This window comes from Panthera onca, chromosome D4 (assembly GCF_046562875.1).
Source record: "Panthera onca isolate mPanOnc1 chromosome D4, mPanOnc1 haplotype 2, whole genome shotgun sequence".
NCBI lineage: Eukaryota > Metazoa > Chordata > Mammalia > Carnivora > Felidae > Panthera > Panthera onca.
In genome coordinates, this window is record NC_138351.1 from 82,072,674 (window position 1) to 82,095,032 (window position 22,359).

At 51.5% G+C, this 22,359-nt stretch overlaps 1 protein-coding gene across 2 annotated transcripts; it reads left to right on the top strand.

Annotated features, from left to right (window-relative positions):
- Positions 1-541: 541 nt before the first annotated feature.
- Positions 542-21,586, top strand: PTGS1 (prostaglandin-endoperoxide synthase 1). 2 transcript variants are annotated; one of them, XM_078436514.1, is made up of 11 exons: positions 543-665; positions 757-852; positions 7,361-7,477; positions 7,860-8,000; positions 8,202-8,345; positions 10,440-10,621; positions 10,734-10,817; positions 12,560-12,806; positions 14,965-15,251; positions 18,852-18,999; positions 20,455-21,586. In XM_078436514.1, the coding sequence occupies exons 1-11, from the start codon at positions 659-661 to the stop codon at positions 20,808-20,810; spliced, it is 1,809 nt and encodes a 602-aa protein (XP_078292640.1). In that variant the 5' UTR covers positions 543-658; the 3' UTR covers positions 20,811-21,586. The 2 variants fall into 2 exon arrangements, with proteins under 2 accessions (XP_078292641.1, XP_078292640.1); XM_078436515.1 differs by lacking the exon at positions 8,202-8,345 and having other exon boundaries at positions 542-665.
- Positions 21,587-22,359: the final 773 nt, after the last annotated feature.

The window sequence follows — 22,359 nt, forward strand, 5'->3', positions numbered from 1 at the left end:
AGAAAAGGTAAATACCGGGTCCAAAGTGACACAGCTAGTAAGCTGTAGAGTCTGGATTTGAGCTCAGGTCTCCTGGACTTGGAGCCTGTGGTTTTCATTTCTGGCAGCAGAGGTTCAGGCCGACCCGGGGCCTCAGAGGGCAGAGCCTTCCTGTGCTCCTTGTTGGGTCTGAGGGTAGTGGGTTGCCCATCCAGGAAACCATGTGCAGCCCAGCCTGGACTGCTCCTTGGAGCCCCCTTTCCTCTCTGGGGGTCAAGGTGTGTGGTTCAGGCCAGCGCCTCTGGCCTGGCATTCTCCCAGCTCTGCCCTGAAGCCTCGGGTGACCTCAGCATTGCACATAATCTCTGGGCCTCAGTTTCCTATCTGCCAAACGGATACCGTTCTGGTGCCACCGGGCTTCAAAGGCTCACACGCCTCACGGGTCTCAGGTGAAAAACTGCTTTGGTTGCAATCAGAATAATTAATAAAATGTTTTGGCTAGGGCGGGAGCAGAGGAAGTAAGTGGGCGGCGGCGCTGCCGAGGTGACAGCTGGCTGGAGAGGTGGAGCCAGGGAATGGGTGGGGAGGGGGCGGGCCGGGCTGGCCAGAGCTCGGGGCAGAGACGCACCCCAGGAGCTGGCCGTCTACATCCCGCAAGCACCAGCCACGCTGCCGAACTATGAGCCGTGAGTCCGACCCCAATGTCCCCAGGAATCCGCCTTTGCCTTGGCGGAGCCTTGAATGCCAGACTCAGCCGTAATGTCTCTCACTCTGCAGGGAGGAGTCGTTTGCTCCGGTTCCCGCTGCTCCTGCTGCTGCTGCTGCTGCAGCCGCCCCAGGTCCTGCCCGCGGATTCCCGGGCCCCCGCGCCGGGTAGGCGGCCCCCTCCCTGACCCCGGGGAGCCTCCAGTCCTGAGCCCCGGCCTGGCCCCTCCCCCTGCTCTCCCTTCGGGCAAGCCCAGCTTCCCCTTTCTGCTCTCGGTGCCTGGAATGGGGGAGGGCCCTGAGTCGGCGGGGGAGGGGTTCTCTGGAGACCCCCGGGGGTGTGTGGCCTTGGATAGGGCTCTACAGGGGTTTTCTTTGCGGGGGAGGGGGGTGGAGAGGACAGACTGGGATCTCATGGCGGCTTTGGGAGAACGGACAGCCCCTCTCCAGCCCCCTCACCTGTTCTGGGCCCCCAGCTGTCCAGGCTGCCTTTTTCTCCAACAACCCTGTTGTTTCCTGCGGGGGGTGAGGCTGGGGGTCTCTTTCTGAGGAAGCAGCAGGCACCTGTCCAGCCTCTAACTTTCTGGGAACCCATGGGGATTCTCAGCCCAGGGATAGAAGGTCTCCCTTGGTGAGGGTCCGGGTACAGCAGCTGTTCTGGGAAGACCGGGGTGGGGGGCGGTGGAAACACATTTATGTACAGAGCTGGGTTGCCTCCCCGAGGTTTACTTCCTCACCCAATGGGTAGGTGAGTTAGGCGCAGGTAGGTGCCGTAATTCTCTCTAGCTCGCTCAGCACATGGTGGTCTAAGGGTTTGAACTTGAATCTGTCTTGCCCTAGGCACTTTGCAAACTCTCCACAGACAGTCCCCCTCCTCCCCCAACCCCCCACCACTGCCCTCCTTGGTTTCATCACCCAGAAGATGATGGGGAAAGTCAGATCCTGTAAAATTCCACCACTCCTGCACCCCCCTCCCCATGAGTGTATCAGGTTCCAAGTGGAGGAATTCAGCTCCACCCTTAGCCAGCCTCTCTCCCCCAGCTTACTGCTCGTGTGTGTGTGTGTGTGTGTGTGCGCGCGCGCGCGCGCATGTGCGTGTGTGCAAGGCCTGGACGTAGCTTCCTTCACCATCTAGCTGTATGATCCATCCCTCTCTGGGTCTCCATTTCCCATCTGTAAAATGGGGGCAAGAGAGGATGCGGGTGGGGAAAGGGGCTGAGCTCTCTGTTGCGATGCTCTGGCGATTTGGTGCTCAGAGGAGAGAAGAAAGATGTCTATGTGGACTGCGAATCAGACCAGGTTTCCTAGAGAGAGAGAGGGTTTGAGTGGGTGGCATTTGGGGAACCCAGGAAGAGGATGGGGGGTGCTCCAGAGACTGGGTATGAGCAAAGGCCCAGTTAGTGGGAAGAAGAAGACTCATGTGGCCAGCACTTTACAGTTTGCAAGGCCCAGCTATGGGCTTCCATTTCTTGGTGCTCACAACAGCCCTGCCAGGGAGATGTGTCAGACCCATTTTACAGAAGGGAGCTCTGTGGCCCAGAGGGGAGAGCCCATCTGTCTGAGACCCCAGCAGCAGAGCCAGGGCCGACCAGGCTGCCCCAGTGACCCGACTCCTCAGCCCGTGGATCAGCACAGCACTTCCTCTGAGGCCCCATCCAAGGGGATGGGGATACGAAGGGCTGGTCTGCCCGTCTTCCTGTGTGTTCACTAACACCCAGTGAACCATGGTCTGTGCCGTTTTGTTTTTGTCTTTTCTACTTATCTTTATATCAGAAGTGTTTAAATGGAATTATTCTTTTCACTCCACAAACATTCCCAAGGGCTCGCCTTAAGCTAGTTTTTGGCTGGAGCTGGAGGCACGGGGCCGGGAGGGGCCCACCATCTCATACGGGACAGAAACGCCAACAGAGTCATCCAAAGGGGTCAGGGCCATGGGTGAGGGCCGCACAGGGGTGTGTGAGGCTCAGGGTGGGGAGAAGTTCCCTCTCAAGTGTGAGGAACCGAGGGAGACATCCTGGAGGTGGTGACGTTTGACCTGGACCCTGAAGGGGGTGGTGAGTGCTGGTAAGTGCTCTGAGGCTTTACTGTGAGACCCTGTAAGGTCTTTCTGATAGAAGCAATGGCAGAGATGGAGTCTAAAGGTCTGGACCTCGGGAGGCAGGCAGGAGCATAGGGAGCCGTAGGACAAGAGGCAGGTGCTGGCTGGCAATGTGGGTGAGGTGCCAGGACTCGGGCCTGAGGGTAATTGGGTTGGATAGGTGACTTGGGGTTGAGACTGGAGGCCAGGAAACCTTTAAGAGGCTGCTGCAAGGGTCAAGGACAGAGCGATGACAAGCTGGGTGCAGCAGTATTTTGTACTTCCAGTCTGTGAGTGAACTGAGGTCCACGATGTCTGGGCATCTGCTCCTGGAAGCCAGAGCCTATGCTTTGCCCTCAGAGGTACAGCAAAGGCCGACCCCCAGCAGAGGAGGGCTGCAGACTCAGCTGAGGGCAGGTGACAGGGGACATTGTTGCTTTGGCTTCTCCGTGTGGGGGAGGAGATAGGCTTGGAGGGCAAGGCCGTGCCACGGGAGTCTTAATGCTCAAACTTATCCCCTCTAGCCCCTGGACTTGACTCGGTGCCTTCTCCTTGGCTAGGGACACGGCATGACCTGGCAATCTGTGCTAGGCAGAGGGGCCTGAGGCCAGTTAGCCCTGGCCCATGGGGAGGGGAACCCAGCCTGTGCCAAGGCCTCCCTGCTGCCTGCCGTCTCCTATCTGCAGTGCCAGCCGAGTCTGTGGGCCATGAGGGGGCTTCCTCTCCAGTTGGCTCTTCCAGCTGTGGGCCCAGCTGTTGGGGCCTGGTGTGGGGGTGCCTGGCCCCTGACTGTTGGCCTGGCTGAGTGTAGGGGCTGGGGCCCAGGTCTGGCTAGTCAGGGCCTTTTTTTTCCTCTTTGGTTGCCAAGCTCCTGGAGCTTCTCTAAATATTATTCTTAAGAGATTTCAGTTCAGTCCCATTAAGGGTCCCTCTTGCTGCCTGGTGTCTGTGCATCCTGGAGGACTTGGTGTTTCTTCATTGTGCCCGGGGCTCTGACTCCTGGGCTGGGGGACATTTCCTTGCCTTAATCCTCAGAAAGTTCTGGAGCCGAGCAGTTCTGGATACTTCTCATTTGTGGGAATGTGTGCGGTATGAGCATACTGATCGACCCCACCTCTGGGGTGGCTTGAAGATTCAGTGAGAGCAAGTTGCAAGGTTCTCTGCTCTGGGCCAGGGGATTCATACTGATGCAAATAATGAAGAAGGGGAGGCTGCAAAGGAGGCCTCCTCAGAGCCCGCCTGCCCCGTCCCCCTTCTGGGAGACACAGGAAAAATGAGGCCCAGAGAGTGGAAGGGACTTGCCCAAAGACACACGACCAGTAAAGAGCAGCCGCTGTCCCGCTCTCTTGATACATTTCCCCCAGCACCTACCTGGCACTTGGCCCTGTGCTGGGAACTTGGTAGATTCGGTGCCTGCACCTCTCCAGTTCTCTTTCTGGATGGCTTATTATGCAGGGTGTCCTCCACTGAGCACAGAACTGGGCCAGCATGAAAGCATGCCAGATTTCAGTTAGACTGAAGGAAGGCCTTTCTTTGTGAGTAGTTCCCAGAGTTCTTGTGGCAGGGGATGGTGATCCCTCTGAGGTCATTCCCAACTTGTGGATCTAAGTGCCTCTCCTACCCCATCCTTTTCCCAGATCCAGGCCTGGAAACCTCCAGGGACAGAAAGGGAGGGAAAGAGAGGGAATGCAAGTCTTAGCTCTGGAACTTCAAAGCAGTGGGGCTTGGGCCAGTCTCCTGATGCTGAGCCTGGAATTCTTCCTCTGTGCCCTGCAGGGCGTCTCCCCACCCTCCTGGGAGTGCCAGGCAGATAGAAAGAATGGGGGCACGCAAGGCTGTGGAGTGGTCAGTCGCTAGAGCCCCGGATTTCCCGGCGACTGTGACAGTCCAGCGTGGTCAGGCGCATCCCGGGGAGGAGACACTCAGACTCCGCTCTGCTCACCCGGACACCCTGGGGCCCCAGAGGCAGCTGTTTTCCACACTGGGGAGAACTTTTCCTTCCAGGGGCAGCTGGTGTTTATGGAAAGATCGTGGAGGAGGAGGGAGGGAAGGTTGGATGGTGGGTCTGGGAGGGAGGAGCCTCTGCGTGGACATAGCCTCTCTTGGCAGGAGAGGGGTGCGGGCAGGAGCTGGGGCAGAACTCTAGGGCAGGAAGCAGGAAGCCTCCAGGCTAGCCTTCTGAGCCAGCAGCCAGGGCTGGGAAGATGAGGGATATCTTTGGCCAAGCTCGGGGTAGCCATTCTCCTGGCTTCATTTTATTGACTCCTCAAACATCTGTTGAGTTCTGGCCACCACATCTGGATCCCTTGGGTGGCTGGATCTCTCCAGGACTTGGGTTGAGCCCCAGTGTGTGCATGGCCTGTGTTAGGGAGGAGAAAGTGGGGAAAGTATTGCCCCTTCCCTTGGGGGCTCATGGTGGAGAAGAGCAGGTTGAGTGGGAACACAGAGTGGAGTGAAGGACGTTCATGGGAGGTTTCCTGAGGAGGCAAGGCATGAGCTCTTTGGGAGGGTCAGATGGCCCTGGAGGGGATTGTTAGGGAAGAACAGTGGTCTGGGCAAAAGGAAGGAGAGGTTTTGACTTTGGGGCTAAGGGATGGGGCTGCCACAGAATGAGCTAGAAGGCCTTCTTGAGGTTCTTTTGAAAGCCCTACAGTGGTTAGGGTGGGGAAATTGAGCCAAGTGAAGGGCTGGGCCTTAGCTCCTATGCCTGCTTAGCAGTAGAACTGATGTCCATCTGGGTTAAAGGGCCCTGTGTGCCCAGGGTTGGGGGCTGGGCAGTGGGGAGCTACAGGGGGTCCTGGGCAGGTGTATTAAGCAGGTAGGTAGAGTGTCCTGAGCAGGAGGGATCAGTGAGGAGAGTTCCAGAGCCCTGAGCCCGCTGGGGTGATTACCCACTCCCCCCACCCTCTTGGCATTTCTGGGCACATGGCTGTGGGAAGGGAGGCTGCGTCCTGCCTGCTGGGTCTGCCTGTATCAGCTTGATAAGGCCATTTCATCCAGCCCTCTTCCTGTAGGCCCCTCCCTTCTGCACTCCCTACGGGGGCCACAGAGATGCCATTGTGGAGCTGTGGGGAGTTGCCAGGGCTTAAGCAAAACTATTTGCATGATTCCTGTGATTCTCTTTTTGCTTGCCTGAGTGTATGTGTGTAGGGGGGTGTGGGGGGCACTGCTGCTGGGGCCCTCTCCTGGGTCAGGGCCATGAGGACCCTATTCTCTAGGCCCCATGCTGCCAAGTGAAGAGGCTAAGAGTGGAGGGGTTGGTCCTTGCCCAGGGCCATGCCCTCTAACCACAACACCCTTCTGCCACCTCTTGCTGCCCTCTTGGCCCCCAATAATCCATTGTACAAAGAATAGGAGTTCCCTATAACGTTGGCTCTGAGCCTAGATAAGGAAGTGTGTTTGCAGAAGGGAGTCTGGTGTTTTCTGTGTGAGGCTGGCGAAGCAGCCCCTGCCAGGATCCAGGAGACCTGGGTCTGCAGGAGGTCCTGCTCCGTTCTGTGTCCTTGGCCAAGCCTCCACCTCCCCCTGGGCCTCAGTTTCCTTTGCTGAGCTGTGATGAACACTGAATGAGCTCTGAGAAGTCTACCTCTGCTGTTGAAGAATCACTAAAGCAGTGCAGATTCGAGCAAAGGGGCTGTGGTCAGCAAGACCTGGGTTAGACATAAGGAGAGATTCCTGGTGGGGACTTCTCCAAGAGGCAGGAGGGCTGATGCCAGAGCTCCACTCACGCCCTCAGGAGGGTTTTCCAACTATATCTCCCCTGTCCCTTGGTGCCTGACCATCCTCAAGATCCTTGAGCCCAGAGTATGCTCTGACATAGGCCAAGGCTGGGCCTATCAGGAATGGGGGCTGAGATCCCCTCAAACCCACACTTTGTCCACAGGGTTCTGGGAAACTTCTTTCCTTGGACTTGAATGTCAAGTCTTGGGTGGGGTGGTATGGTGTAAATGAAGGTTGGTTTTGTCTGGTGTGACTTGCTGGGTGACCTGTGTGGGGTTTGCCTTGTCTGGCCTCAGTTTCCCCATCTGCAAGTGGGCATTATGATTCCTGCTCTTCCCCCACTTCTACAAAAATAGAGGGATGGTGGACAATCTCATCTTCCCAGTGTCCAGGTACCTAGAGTTTGTGGGCTGGTCTGAGAGGACCCCCCCATCCTTATCCCTTTCCTGAACTTCACAAACCCAGTCCTTGGTGCTGGGCTCTGACTGGGCAAGAAGTGAATGCTCTAGAAGCCTGTGGTTGTTGTGTCTTATCAGTTGTTTCCTAACCTTTGGTCACAATTTGGTGTTTGAACTCTCCCCCTGCCCTATTTTGATGGCATCAGGGAAGAGGCGGGGACTTCCCTTTGGGGCCCATGTGGACTAGGCTAGAGACCAAAGCAGGGTCTGAACAGGGCAGGGCCTGGGGCTTCCAGCCATAACTTTGGGAGCAGAGAGGACCCTTAGGTGAACACTGAAGTCCAGAAAGGGCCACCAAGTGAGTTAGGACAGACCTGTGACTTGAGTCCATATGTCTGGCCCCATACTTCCCCATCGGGGACAGGACAGGGGTTGAGAGGTCATCCTCGAGTCACCTCTGATCTCTGCTTCTCCCCTGCAGTGAATCCATGCTGTTACTACCCATGCCAACACCAGGGGATCTGTGTCCGCTTCGGCCTTGACCGCTACCAGTGTGACTGCACCCGCACGGGATATTCTGGCCCCAACTGCACCATCCGTGAGCCGGGCCTCCTGACTCCACTCCTGTCCTGGGCTCCCTTGCTCCCCTGGGCTTGTCCTGAGACCCCCAGTTCCTGCCTTTGTCTCTGGCCTTAGCCCAGTTCTCCTTCCTTGCCTGGCTTTGACCTTTGACACTCTCCCTGACCCGGCTGAAGCAGAGCTCTCCCTCCTGGCATACCTCATGCCCTCGCCCTGTCCCCTGCCCTCTCACATCTGCTTCTGGCTCTGTCATGTGTCATCTCTTCCAAGGTTCCATCCTTACTCTGCCCCATACGTTCTGACCGGTTCTGTCCTGGCTTCATTCCGGTTCCTGTCTTCCACTTGGGCGACTTCTGGTCCTACCAGGAGTCCCGACTGAGTGGCTCCCATTGTCCCTGCAGCTGAGCTATGGACCTGGCTCCGGAATTCACTGCGACCCAGCCCCGCTTTCCTCCACTTCCTGCTGACACACGGGCGCTGGTTCTGGGAGTTTGTCAATGCCACTTTCATCCGAGACATGCTCATGCGCCTGGTACTCACAGGTGGGTAGAGGGTAGCATCCCCCCCACCCCTGTTCTGGGGAGCAGGAAGTCCTTCCAGCTCTTGGAATTCTTGGCATCTGATAAGGGCAGTGGGTTGGGAGACTATGATGCCGGGTTAAACAAGTCCAACCCAAGAGGAGGCAGGGAGGGGGGTGTAACTGGGGATGGGAACCCCCTTATCACCATATTCTCCCTCTGCAGTGCGTTCCAACCTTATCCCCAGCCCTCCCACCTACAACATAGCGCATGACTACATCAGCTGGGAGTCCTTCTCCAACGTGAGCTATTATACTCGTATTCTGCCCTCCGTGCCCCAAGACTGCCCCACGCCCATGGGAACCAAAGGTAATGGAGATGGGGTTGGGAGTCACAGGAGATGCCCTGTTCTCTTTGGGGAAAAGCAGGTGAAAAAGCAATTATTGACCCATTTCCCAGATGGGTGGTCAAAGGCAAGACATACAACATATCAGAACCATGGATAAGGACAGGGCTGGGGAATGAGGATAGGAAGGGGTGGTGGAGACTCTTGCCTGTGGTCACCTAAGAAGTCAGTGGCAGAGTCAGACTAGTGCTTCCATATTTCCAGGGTGCCTCTTTGCTTGAACCTTGTCTACTGAATTGGTGGGATCTTGCTGAAATGGGGGTGACTTAAGAGTTGAAATGTAGGAAGGAAGGAATACTGTGTTATTTGTTGGGTGCTGACTCCATGTTTGGTTCTTAACTGATGTAAATAGTTTACCATGCTTCATCAGTGTAGGTTACACGTAAAGTCAGAGTTTTTTCTTTAGTTTCCCAAGACCCCACTTGTTCGTATTGGCAGGGATCTTCCTCCTAAGTCCTTCTTTCCACTCGACTCCTGACTGCCTGAAAACCCAGGGGTTTACTCAGTTCAGAGCCATGAATTCTGCTTCAAATACAGAGGAGACATGAGAGGCATTGGTCCACTGCTGCCATCACTTCCATCCCTGTCCACATGGTGACACTGTTGAACGCTGGGTCCTGTGCAGCCCTGTGGTGGTGGGCTTTTGTGGGCTCAGCACCTTGCATAGGTATTGATGTCCTAATTTGGGTCTCAGGGCACTACTCTGATGGTTTGCACTCACATGTTTAGCTCCTATGTCTAAAGCATGACTATTCTGCCAGATAGCTGGGTCTTACAGAGTCTCTGGATTCTGCCAACGCTTTGCTGGAACCAGCCCTTTTTCAATGTTAATCCAAGGGGTGAGTCCAGGTTATAGGGTGCAGACCACTCCTTCCAACTTCCCTTTTGGTGAGTTTCCTTTGGGGTGCTTGATCTCCTTGCCTGCCAGAGGAAACCAATCGACCATCTCAATCCAGAGAGGTTCTCTTGATCTTGAACCTTCAACACTGAGCCTTGCTTGAGGTACTATGAAAGGGTGCCTTTACCAAAACACAAAAATTCAGTTCCTCCTTTCTGTATGGGCATTGGGTACCAACGCATCTGACATTGACATAATTAAGGAAGGCTCTTAATACTTATTCTCATGATGACAGACACCTGCTTTGAGATGACCTGTTGTCTTTACCCCAGACAGAAAGACTGGCATATTTAAAATAGGTTGGCAAACTCCAGCCCACAGCCTAAATCCAGTCCACTTCCTGTTTTGGGAATAAAGTTTTGTTAGAACTTAGTCACACTGATTTGCTTAGGTACCATCTGTGACTGTTTTCCCCACTACAACAGCAAAGCAGAGTGGATGGCGACAGAGCTTTTTCAGGCAAAACCTGAAAGAAAGATCGACTATCTGGCTTCTTACAGAAAAAGTTTGAAGTTCACTGATCCTTGATTTACAAGATCCCATCTTACCGGTTCTCAGTCATGCTTACATTATCTCATGTACTCCTCAAACTACTGCATAAAATAGGTATTTTACAGATGCCCTATTTTACAGATGAAGGCATCGAGGCTCAGAGAGGTAAAATGACTTATCTATGTTCACACAGTCAGCAAATGGCGTACCCAGATTCAGACATAGGCTACCTTGCTCCAGAGCCAGGGAGTCCAAGATCTTTTTTGTTTTTTTTTCTTTATTTATGTTTTATTTACGTTTCTTTCTTCTTTCTTTTTGGTTAACTTTTTTCAGAGTTACAAACACACACAAAAGTTGGGAAGAAAGTATAATAAACTCTTATGTAGTCATTTCTCCGTTTCAATACATATCCATAATTTGCCAATCTTATATCATCTATCCCCCTTACCTTATTTTTAATGAAGTATTTTAGAGCAAATTCCAAATATCATGCCATTTCACCCATAAATACTTCTAGAGTAGAAAAGGTGCAAGGGGCCATTTGGTAGGAGGAAGGCTGATCTGGGCTTCCTGTGTGGACCAGTTTGGTCCAGTGAGCCCAGAAGGCTGTGGGGCAGGGAGATTGAGACATCAGACAGCTGCTGCCCTTCCTTACCTCCCCAACCAGGGAAGAAGCAGTTGCCAGATGCCCAGATTCTGGGCCATCGCTTCCTGCTCAGGAGGAAGTTCATACCTGACCCCCAAGGAACCAACCTCATGTTCGCCTTCTTTGCACAACACTTCACCCACCAATTCTTCAAAACTTCTGGCAAGATGGGTCCTGGCTTCACCAAGGCCTTGGGACATGGGGTGAGTACCTAGGAGGGGCTCAGGACTTCTCTGGGCCTAACTTAGCACATGTAGGTCACCATCGCTGAGGCAGCACCCCAGTCTGCTGACCGGACCCTCTTTCTGTCCTCAGGTAGATCTCGGCCACATTTATGGGGACAACCTGGAACGTCAGTATCAGCTGCGGCTCTTTAAGGATGGGAAACTCAAATACCAGGTAGCACTGTGGTTGCAGATGGGGCAGTGGGAAAGGCCTCCCGTGGCCTTCCCTGGCAGAGGCCACTGGGGGACCTGAGTGGCGTCTTACAAGGACCAGCTGCAGGAGCTGGAGATGTGTGTGAGGAGGAGAGACAATGAACCCTGGGGGAAGGTGCCGGGCAAGGGAAGCACACTAGGAGCAGACACAGCCTCTCATGTTCTGGGGGGTGGACTTTGGGGTGTCCATCTCCTAGAAGATGAACATTTCCAGTCTGCATATGTACTTGTAATTTTTCCACCATATCATTTGGACACTATGGTGTGCCTGGCACAGACAGTGGAGCAGTGACCAGGATAGTTAATGGGCCCTGACCTTCAGGAACCCACAGCCCATCAGGGCTGCACCCACACGCTACGATGCCAGATCCACGACTTTCTGTTTGCACTAACACTGTCCACCAAAAATACAATGTGACCAACACATGTCATTACAGTTTCTCTGGTGGCCACATTAAAAAAGGTAAAAAGAAACAGGTGAAATTGACTTTAATAATATATTTTATTTAACCCTCTATGTATAGCCAGAATATTATCATTTCAATGTGTAATTGATACAGAAATTATTTTTGATACAGAAATTATGAATAAAATAGCTCACATTCTTTTTTTTTTCATGTTAAATCTTTGAAATGTGATCTGTATTTTATATTCATCGCACATTTCACTTGGGATGCCAAATTTTCATTGGGGATAATCTGATCTGTACTTAGATTTCATAAAGTTACAGCTGAAAAGCAGGTTCACATGCCCACGTTGTTCTGAGCATACTTAAAGGTTTTCCAATTGCTGAAGTGTCAGTAAATCTGAATTAAATAAAGTTAAAGATTCAGTTCTTCATTCACACCAGCCACATGCCTAGTGCTCAACAGCTACACGTGACTCCTGGCTACCGTATTGGACCACACAAATCTAGACAAACCCAAACCCAAACCCAAAGTTCACTGCTGAATCTTTAAGGCTAAGAACAATATTTGGCATGTAGTAGGCCCTCGGTGTATATTTATTGAATGATTGAAAAGGCTGCCATATAATCAATTACACTTGTGATCACCCGCTAGGAAAAAGCTCTTTGTTCAGAGGGCGGGGCAGGCTTCCCTGGGAAGTTCAGATACACCAAGAGCTGCAGGGATGATGAGTTCAGGAAGCCAAGACGGGAAAAGGGCTTTCCAGCTAGCAGTGCCTGGACTTAGGAGAAGCAGCTGGTGCGGCTTGGAGGAGTGAGGGAAGGGAAGTGTGGCTGCCTGGACACCCAAAAGATGGTAGGCGAGGGTGGAGTTGCCTGTGGGGCCACGTTTAGGATTTCTGATTTCTGCCAAGAACAGAGAGAGAACTTGGAAGGGTGTGAAGCCAGGGCATGATACTAGATTTGGGTTTTGTTTGTTTTTTAAAGGATTACTCTGGCTGTGGTACTGGGAATGGACTGTCTAGGACAAGTGTCAATGTAGGGAGACATTGATGAGAGGTGTCAGCATGGAGGATGAGGGTGGGTTAGAAGCAGGTGGTGGCAGTGGGGATAGAGAGAAAGGGACCCATTCTAAGAAAGATTTAGGAACTAGAATCGGCTAGAACCATCAGCCTGGGTTACAGAAGATGGGCAGTTGCCCTGAGTGATATGGGCAGCTGTCAGAAGGGAGGGTGTCAGCTCTGGCAGGTGCAGGCACCTGCCCTGTCCCCAGGTTGCCAGGCGGCCCCATCCCGCAGGTGCTGCACGGAGAGATGTACCCGCCATCGGTGGAGGAGGCGCCGGTGTTGATGCACTACCCACGAAACATTCCACCCCAGAGCCAGATGGCTGTGGGTCAGGAGGTGTTTGGGCTGCTTCCCGGGCTCATGCTCTATGCCACGCTCTGGCTGCGTGAGCACAACCGCGTGTGTGACCTGCTGAAGGCTGAGCACCCCACCTGGGGTGATGAGCAACTCTTCCAGACGGCCCGCCTCATCCTTATCGGTGAGGACTCCAGACCAGCCCTGTCCTGGAAGGTCATGTCCTCCATCCTGAAAAGCAGGGTGTGTCGGGGGGAGGGGGGTTTGGGGAGAGAGAGCTGAGATTAGGACCCCACCTCCTCTGCTTACCAGCTATAAGACCTGAAGCAGTCCTCTTCCCCTATGTGAGCCTCAGTTTCCAAATCTGGACACTGGGGGTAATGATAGCTGTAAGGATTTGTAGAGATGATGAAAAGCACTTAGCACATAGTAGGCCTTTAGAAAATGGATGGCTGTGATGGTCAATTATGGTGACTTACAGCAGATTTGATTAGCTACACCCATCTGTCTCCCCATTGTACCGCCCCAGAAGCACACAGTGACATCCCCAGCGCGTGCAGGTCAGATTCTAGCCTGCCCTGCCTTCAGGAGTCCTGTTTCTGCTCTGCATGCATCCGCCTTCCTGGAGTTTGGTAGCTTCTGGGTGACTCAGGGACAAGATATTTTTGTGTCCCTTACGGGGGCGAGTCTGCAGCCTAAAATGTCAGATGGTTTCCTGCCTAGGAGCTTGGTCCCTGACACCCCTGTCCAGACAGTGTTCACTCTGAGTCACCAGTAACCACTTTCCCTTGCCTCTGGGCATCACTGGGCATGGCTGGTTCCAATTATATTGCCTGATTCACTAGGGCCTGGAAGAGCCAGGCATCAGGGATAGCAACAATCTAAAGAAGGAGAAGGGGCTTGTGCTGAAGTCCCAGCATTTTGGAGACTGTCTAGAAAGGGCAAGTCTGTGGCTGGAAGCTGGTGTCGAAGCTGTGATCAAAGGTAATGAAACTGTATGTCCAGTGCTTCGGTTAACCTTCCCCCAACAACGCTATTAACCAGATATGATTACCCTTGTCGTGAAAATTAAGATTCAGAGAGGTTAAGTGAAATCTCCAAGGCCACTCAGTAGAGGTCTGGCTGCTGCGGGAGCTCCTGCTTCTTGCACAACATCGCAAGCGGAGCTCCTTCCTGGGTGGGGGGAGGGGGTTTCCCTGCACACCCACACATAGCCATCCTCCTTCCCGCCTGCATGTGGTCATACTCCCAATTACACAGGGCCCTGGGCCGGGCTGCTTCTGTCTGCTATTCCCAATGGTCCCATCCATAGTATCACGATGCATATTTTACGGAGAAGGAAGGTGAGGTTCAGACAGATGAGGTGACACAGCTCAAGCTTGGAGAGGGGAGAGGGAGGCTAGGAACGGTGATGCCAGGCTCTGGACCTTACCGATGGCAGATCTCATGGCTCCAGATCAATTTGCTAGAAGCCAGTTTGTCTCATGGCTAATTGGCCAAAGTAATCAGTTCTTTTTCCTATCTCGATGACCAGTTTTCATTCTGTTATGGAATGTTCAGTTTGGTTCTTCCCTGCCTCTTTGACTTGAAGCTGGTTACTGAGGGGGCAGAGGAAAAGCTGTTCATGAGAATTCTGATGTGTAAGAAAATGCAAGACATGTACATGGGACTAGATTCATCTTAAATCCTCAGCCTGTCTCTTTTGCTCCTGCGGCAGCTCTGAGGGGTCTCTCTGAAGCTGTCCTCACTCCTGGAGGTGCACTCTGAGAGCCCCCATGAAGTTAATCTCCACTTTCTCATCATTTGTGACGACTCCCACATCTTATGGGAGGGTGATCACCATAAGGCCACAAAACCAATTCTCGGGCACTTCCTTCCATGTCCTGCTTAGCTGGGCCTATGACATCCCTTTGGAATGTGGGAATAGCATTTGGCTCTTGTCTTGGGACATTGGTCCAACATGAGACAGGAAGCTCCTTTCTTGGGGCTCCTGGGCGGTTCAGTCAGTTAAATGCCTGACGATTGATTTCGGCTCAGGTCATGATCTCATGGTTGTGAGATGGAGCCCCTCATTGGGCTCCACGCCGAGTGTGGGACCTGCTTAAGATTCTCTCTCTCTCCCTCTGCCCCTCCCCCACTCATGCTTTCTCTCTCTTTCAAAAGAAAAAAACTCCATTTTCACACCCTGTTACAAAAAGACTAAGTGAAAGTGGCCCCCCAAATTCACCACCAACAACAATAAAGAAGCGAGAAGCAAGCACCATTCATGAGCTGGCCTGCCTCCCGAGCCAGGTGGCCAAGTCCCTGTGCTCCCCTGACTTTGCCCAACCCCCCACCCCCAGGGGAGACCATCAAGATTGTGATTGAGGAGTATGTGCAGCAGTTGAGCGGTTACTTCCTGCAGCTGAAGTTTGACCCAGAGCTGCTGTTCGGCGTCCAGTTCCAGTACCAAAACCGCATTGCCATGGAGTTCAACCAGCTGTACCACTGGCACCCGCTCATGCCTGACTCCTTCAAGGTGGGCTCCCGGGAGTACAGCTACGAGCAGTTCCTGTTCAACACCTCCATGCTGGTGGACTATGGGGTCGAGGCCCTGGTGGACGCCTTCTCTCGCCAGAGAGCTGGCCGGGTGAGACTCGGGAGCGTGGGGGAGGGCAGGTGGGCTCTGGGGTGCAACAGACCCAGACCCAAAGCCCAGTGTGCTTTTCTGTTCCATAGGGGTGGTGCCACTCCGACATTCCTTTACCCATTCCTTTATTCCTTCTCTTGTCTTTCGTTCATTCAGCAATAGCAGGCATTACTCTGGGTGCTGGGGGATAGAGTGGTGAGCAAGGTCAGCATGGTTCTTGGTTCCTTGTCCTCTTGGCACTGACACCCTAGTGAGGAACAATAGCCATAGAACAGCTAACATCATGTGAGCACTTACTATGTGCAAAGCACTGTGCCAGGTGCTCTTCTGACATTATCAGAATTATAAGAGCATGTTAAGAGCCACAATACAAAGAGCCCACAGTGCTCTGAGAACTTGGGGAGGAGCTTGTGACCCAGTGTGGAGAGCTGTAGATGAGGAAATGATGTCTGCGCAGAGATCCAAAGGATGGCTAGAGCTCTCCCAGGGAGAGGGGTTGTGTTAATGGCAGGGGACGATCATGCTCCTGGTAGAGGGCACAGCATGGCAAAGGCCTGGAGGTCAGAGGGCATGGCAATTTGAGGACCGTGAGGACATTCAGGGCATGGTAATATATGCGAAGGTGTCTTCACATAGTTGGTCTTTATCAAATTACAGGCCTCCGTTACAGGCATAATTGTCCCCACCCCCCATTCATAGGTTGAAGTCCTAACCTGCTGTGCTCAGAATGTGGCCATATTAGGAGACAGGGCCTTTACAGAGGTCATTAAGGTTAAATGAGCTCAAAGGATGGGCCTCACTGTGACTGGTGCCCTTATGTGGAGAGGAGATTAGGGTATAGACATGCACAGTGGGAAGACTTAGGGGGAAGATGACCATGGATGAACCAAGGACAGAGGCCTCAGAATGAAGCCCACCTTGCTGACACCTTGACCGTGGACTTCTGGCCTGCAGACTGATAAATTTCTGTTGTTTAAGCTCCCCACGCTGTGATACTTTGTTATGGCCACCCTAGCAAAATTAATACAGCATGTTCCCTGGAATTTGTAAGCAGCTCCCTCCTGAATCTCTCCTCCCCCATGCTTGGAAGCCCCTATCTCCTCTGTCCTAGCCTTGCTCCCCGCGCTTCTCTCTGATCCTTCTCCCTAAGCCCTATCATGATATTGTGGCACCCTGTGGATTTAGGTCTATCGCTGGTAATTTGATTGGAATAGCATGTGCTACCACCAATGGGCAGCTTCTGGCTGATTTATGGCCTCTCTTCTCTGTGGGGACACAGAGATGAACAGAGATAGTAGCTTTGTGTGGGGCTGTGTCGTTTCCAAAGCATTTTCAAAGAGCGGCCATGATGCTGTGGGAAAAGCCCCGGGGTTGTACTTGGCCCAAGGCAAGTCATAAGTGTGTCAACTCTCAGGATGTTCAGGAGAGCATGGGCAGTGATAAAACAAGGCTTCCCCTGATAATCGCCACATGTGGCTGTCGTCTGGGGGTGGGGGGGTTACCCTATGACTAACACTGAGATAACTGCTTTGCATACTTTATCTTGCTAATGTCACCACAAGGGATCAGGTGAATGCTCTTGCCTTCCCCATTTTTTGCATATGAAGGAACTGAAATTTAAGTAATTTGCTTAAGGTCCCTGCATGAGTTTCCTAGGGCTGCCGTAACAAAGGACCACAAACTGAGTTTATTTTATTATTTCACATTTCTGGAGGGTAAAAGGTGTGGGCAGGGCTATGTGCTCTCTCTGAAAGCTCCTGGGGAAAATCTGTCCCATGCCTTTGTCTTAGTTTCTGCTGGCTACTGACAATCCTCTTAGACACCTCATGCCAATGCCAACATAGAGTCTCCCTGAGTCCCTGTTTTCTCTGAGGACATCAGTGGTTGTCAGGATCCCCCTAAGGGAGTATGACCTCATCTTCACTTGATCACACCTATTTCCAAATGAGGTCACCTTCACAGGTGGTGGGGATTAAGATTTCAACATATCTCTTTGGGGGACACAAATCAACCCACAATGGTCCCACAGGTTGTAAATGGTGGAACCGACATTTGCACTGGCCTCTGCTAGCTTTGCTCTGCTCCAAGTTGCATGACTTCACCCAATTATGATTTTCCTCCTTCCCATCCAGTTATATTTGTTCTACTTAAACAGAACTCTTTCTTAAGTATTGACATTATCAATTCATCCCAAGCAATAGAGTTTTCTTTAGACCAATACTCCTTAACTATTATGAATCAGAATTTTTCTCTGGAGCCTTTTGATCCTTTTGATCTCCTTCCTGGGCAGAAGGAAGGAGAAACAACAAACTTAGTCACCTGCATTTCCATGAGTGGCTTTATCTGGTGTGAATGCAGTGACATGATACTTACTCTGTGTTCCTACCTTCTGGCTCTGAGTTTCCCTTTTCTAGTGGTGGTCGGTTAATAGTAGTTCACTTTTGAGGCATTTGGGTGGCTCAGTTGGTTCAGCGTCTGACTTTGGCTCAGGTTATGGTCTCAGGGTTCATGAGCTCCTGGGGGGCTTGCAGTTGTCAGTGTAGAGCCCGCTTCTGATTCCTCTGTCCCTCTCTGTCTGCCCCTACCCCACTCATGCGGGTGCACTCGAAAATAAATAAAATATAAAATAAATAAATAAATAAATAAAACATTAAAGTGTTGTTAAAAATAAATAAACATTAAAAAATGGTTCACTTTTTTTAAGGATAATTTTTTAAATATTTATTTTTGAGAGAGAGAGAGAGTGCACGTGAGAGCGTATGCGAGCCGGGGAGAGGCAGAGAGACAGGGACACAATCCCAAGCAGGCTCTGAGCTGCTGACAGCACAAGCCCAACATGGGGCTCAAACTCACAAACCGTGAGATCATGCATGACCTGAGCTGAAATCAAGAGTTGGATGCTTAACTGGCTGAGCCACCCGGGCATCCCAACAGTGCCTCACTTTTTAATCATTAGAATTTTGTTGAATCTTGATGCTATAATACAGGAATGAAAACCAATAGGAAAAAGCTCCTTAGCAGGACCCCCCCCCCCCCCCCCCCCCCCCCCCCCCCCGCTGAATGATTAAGCATCTCTATTCTTTGGTAAAAACAGATTTGAAGAATACCATAAAGTTTCGGTTCCCAAAACTAACATCTGTCCATCCATTTGTTTCTCATGTGCTGTCTCAGAACCCCCTCTGCCCCTCCAGATTTCATTTCCAGAGCCACAATGCCCTTCCTTCTACTTGAGCTCCTGGCTGGTGCCATTCTGCCATTTCTTTTATGGAATCCTAGTTGCTGAACCTAAAACTTGCAGAACCTTTTGTAACAGGATGTTGGGATTCTCACTTAAATGCAAAGCATTGGGGAATAGTGTGGCTGGTAAGCCACTGGAGAGGTCCTGTTGGCCCACTGCCACTTTAACGACGAGGAAGCTAAGATACAGGGGTGTTCCTGAAAGAGCACGACAGTGGCAGACCTGGGGCTGAGTCCCCAGCATGGTGGCTGCTGGACGCAGCCATGCTCTGTTTGCGCTTGGGAAGAGCTCCTAACCTGAAGATCTCCTGTAGAATACTGTGGCCTGGCTCTCAGACCACAGCTGTGTTTATGTCTTGGCAGATTGGTGGAGGTAGGAACATGGACCACCATGTCTTGCATGTGGCTGTCGATGTCATCAAGGAATCCCGTGAGCTGCGGCTGCAGCCCTTCAATGAATACCGCAAGAGGTTCGGCCTGAGACCCTACACGTCCTTTCAGGAGCTCACAGGTGAGCAGCTGTTTCCTGGACACGGGTCCCTCGAGGGACTCGCAGTGAAGTGAGGGGGACATTGTGGAAACAGACTGTGGAGGTCATGAGGGGTATGTGAGCACCGTGCTGGAGGGTCAGGGAGGTGAGGGGTGGGAAGGGAACAAATGACCCCTCTTGGGGAAAGAAAGTGGTTTCTCAGCTGGCTTTGAAGGAGATAAATAGGGATATTCTGGATGGAAACCAAGGGGGAAAGCATTCTAGGTAGAAGAACAGAAGGGACAAAGGCACAGAAGCCATTAAGAATGAACCTGCGGCGGGGGGGGGGGGGGGGGGGGGGGAGGGGGAGGGGCACAGTGGTGGGTGTGGCTGGAGCAAGGTGCTTATGTGTGGGGAGGGGTGGGGTTAGGGGACAAATTGTGTAGAACCTTGGATTCTATGTAAAAGAATTTGGGTTTTACTTTAGTGGTTCCTAAATATCTACTTACGGACCAGTTGCCTCAGAATCACTTAGGAAACTGATTAAAAATATCAAATCCCAGATATCTCTCTCCAAGATTCTGATTCAGTAGGCCTGCATGGTGCCAAGAATCTATATGTATGTGTGTATAATATATACACTTCTTTTTCTTTCTTTCTTTCTTTCTTTCTTTCTTTCTTTCTTTCTTCTTTCTTCTTTCTTTCATTCTAGCTGTGGACTGCCAAGAGTTTGGGAACTGTTGTCATAAACAGTGGGAGGATTTTCTTTCTCTTTCTTTCTTCTTTCTTTCTTTCTTTCTTTCTTTCTTTCTTCTTCCTTTCTTTCCTGCTGTGGACTGCCAAGAGTTTGGGAACTGTTGTCATAAACAGTGGGAGGGCTTGAGCAGGGTGTGACATAACTGTGTGCCTTATAGAGGGAAATGGGTAGGGAAGCTCAATGTCTGTCTTCCTTTCGCCACTATCTGTGAATATGTGGTCTTCATAGACTGGGGAGTGAGCTCCCATAATTCTGGAACCACAATCTCTGTCACTCTTTAATTTCCTGTGACAGTCCAGAGGGGGAAGAGAACACTATAACTAAATCTCTATGTGAGCTTGGACAGGTTATATCACATCTCTGAGCTCCAGAAGAATGAAGGGACTTGAATTAGCATACGTCCTTGAAACCTGCCTGTGAAGGAAGCAAGATGGATAGTGTCTCCCTGTTGTCACCAATAGGCAGTTAGGGCACAGAGAAGAGACATGAGTTGTTCAAGGTCACATGCTGTCCGGTGGCCCATCCAGGCCCTTGATTCCTTCTTTAGTAGCATTCCTTCCCTAGATGCAGCCATGGAGAAGGGTCAGTCAGCCAGGCCAGATGTTAGGGCATGTACTCAATTGTTCAGTTGCTCTTCTGAAGTCCCGTACTCTCTCCAGAAAAAGGTGGGCCTAGAAGTTTCCCTCCCCACATTAACCTTAATAGTGCCATGACTCTGACTCTAGCTTCCCCCCTTGCAGGAGAGAAGGAGATGGCAGCCGAGTTGGAGGAGCTGTATGGAGACATCGATGCCTTGGAGTTCTTCCCGGGGCTGCTTCTGGAGAAGTGCCATCCAAATTCCATCTTTGGGGAGAGTATGATAGAAATTGGGGCCCCCTTTTCTCTCAAGGGCCTCCTAGGGAATCCCATCTGTTCTCCAGAGTATTGGAAGCCAAGCACATTTGGTGGTGAGATGGGCTTCAGTATGGTCAAGACAGCCACGCTGAAGAAGTTGGTCTGCCTCAACACCAAGACTTGTCCCTACGTTTCCTTCCATGTGCCCGACCCCCGCCAGGATGATGGGCCTGGTGTGGAGCGGCCATCTACAGAGCTCTGAGGGGGGAGAGCAGCACTCTTGGGGGGTGGACTTTGTGCTGGTCATCCCAGAAAGTTGGGGCCAGGGTTGTTGAAAGTCTTAAATGTTGGGTATCTGGTTTGGCATTGAGAGTATGAAGGTCAACATTTAGAACTTTGTGTCTCTCACCCATTATCTGGAATATTGTGGTCTTGTTTGTTATTCTAAATGCTGAATTATTGATTGGCCATCCAGAATGTTAGGAGCGATTCTTATTTGGCATCCCAGAACACCAGGTTCCTGGTTGATGACCTAGAATGTCAGATTTCTGGTTGAATTGGAACATAGGCATTCTGAAATGTGGAGCTCCTGATGAAATCATCTAGAAAGTTAGGGATTCTCATTTTGCATTCTAGAATTCTGGGTGGCCCTCCAGAATGTTGAGTTTCCAAATGGCAATTCAGAATGTTGTGCTCCTGGTTGCTGATCCAGAATGGTGACTGGTATGCCAGATCAGTCTTGATCTGAATATCTAGAATGGTGATTTGATTCATTTTCCTGTTCGGTAAGATATCCACAGAGCAGGAGAATATATGGTCTAAGGTCTAACAAGAATGCATTTCCCAACTCTGTGCCTGCACTGAGGGGGCAAGGAAGTAGGGTGTTCTTAGGACCCCAACTTAGACCCTGGTCCAAGGAGGGAGAACAGGTGGGCTCTTTCCAGGCCATTGGTTGGAAGCCACCAGAGTTCTATCGCCATCCATGTCTTGACTCATGGAAGCTGTTTCTCATGAAGCTAATAAAAGTCTTTTTCCAAATTGCCTGCTATGTATCACTTTTCATCCCATTTCCAGAAGCAGAGGTGATACTGGTGTGGCCTTTCTCCTAGTTGCAAGCTTGATGGGCAGGTCTTGAGACCTTCCACTAGGGCTCCTGGAGCCTGTCATCACCTAGCTTTTCCACCACCGATCTCCATTTCCCACTGTGGGTCAGGCGTTGTCCCTTCCAGGCTGCTCTCCTGAAATCCACAACTCCCCAGCCCCAGGAGACAGAGCATTCAGTACCCACCATCTGATTAGAATAATTTCCTTCCTTACAAAGAATACAAGGACAGAGACGAGGGCATCTGGGGAGGACAGCACTTACTTTGTGCCAATTTCCCACATTAACTTCTCATTTATTCTTACCCAAGAGTATGAAGTACGTGGCATAATCCTCGTTTCAAAAATGAGGAAACCGAGACTCAGGATGGTCAAGTGACATGCCTCACAGGTGCCAGAGCCAGACCAGGACCCAGGTCTGGCTGGATCTGGAGTTGGGCTCTTCCCCCATCCAAATTCCTCTTTCTTCCTGATTTAACTCAGTTCCAGGCCTGATCTTGCCTCTCTGGCTCAGGGTCAGAGGCAGAAGGTGGGGTAACATACTACATGCTATGCTTTCAGTCACATTGATTTTGCTAAGTGCTTACTACACATCAGTCACTGCTACAGGCTTAGGGCTATTAGCAGTGATTGAGACAGACAAGGCTTTTGTCGGTGTGGAACTCACATTCCACTGGGGCTAGAGCAGATGATAAGAAAATAATGAAATA

Bases quoted from the DNA above. Each gene is read 5' to 3' on its own strand.
- PTGS1 (XM_078436514.1), top strand. The intron at 12,807-14,964 runs GTGAGGACTCCA...CCCCACCCCCAG, and splicing joins GGCCCGCCTCATCCTTATCG to GGGAGACCATCAAGATTGTG. The intron at 19,000-20,454 runs GTGAGCAGCTGT...CCCCCCTTGCAG, and splicing joins GTCCTTTCAGGAGCTCACAG to GAGAGAAGGAGATGGCAGCC.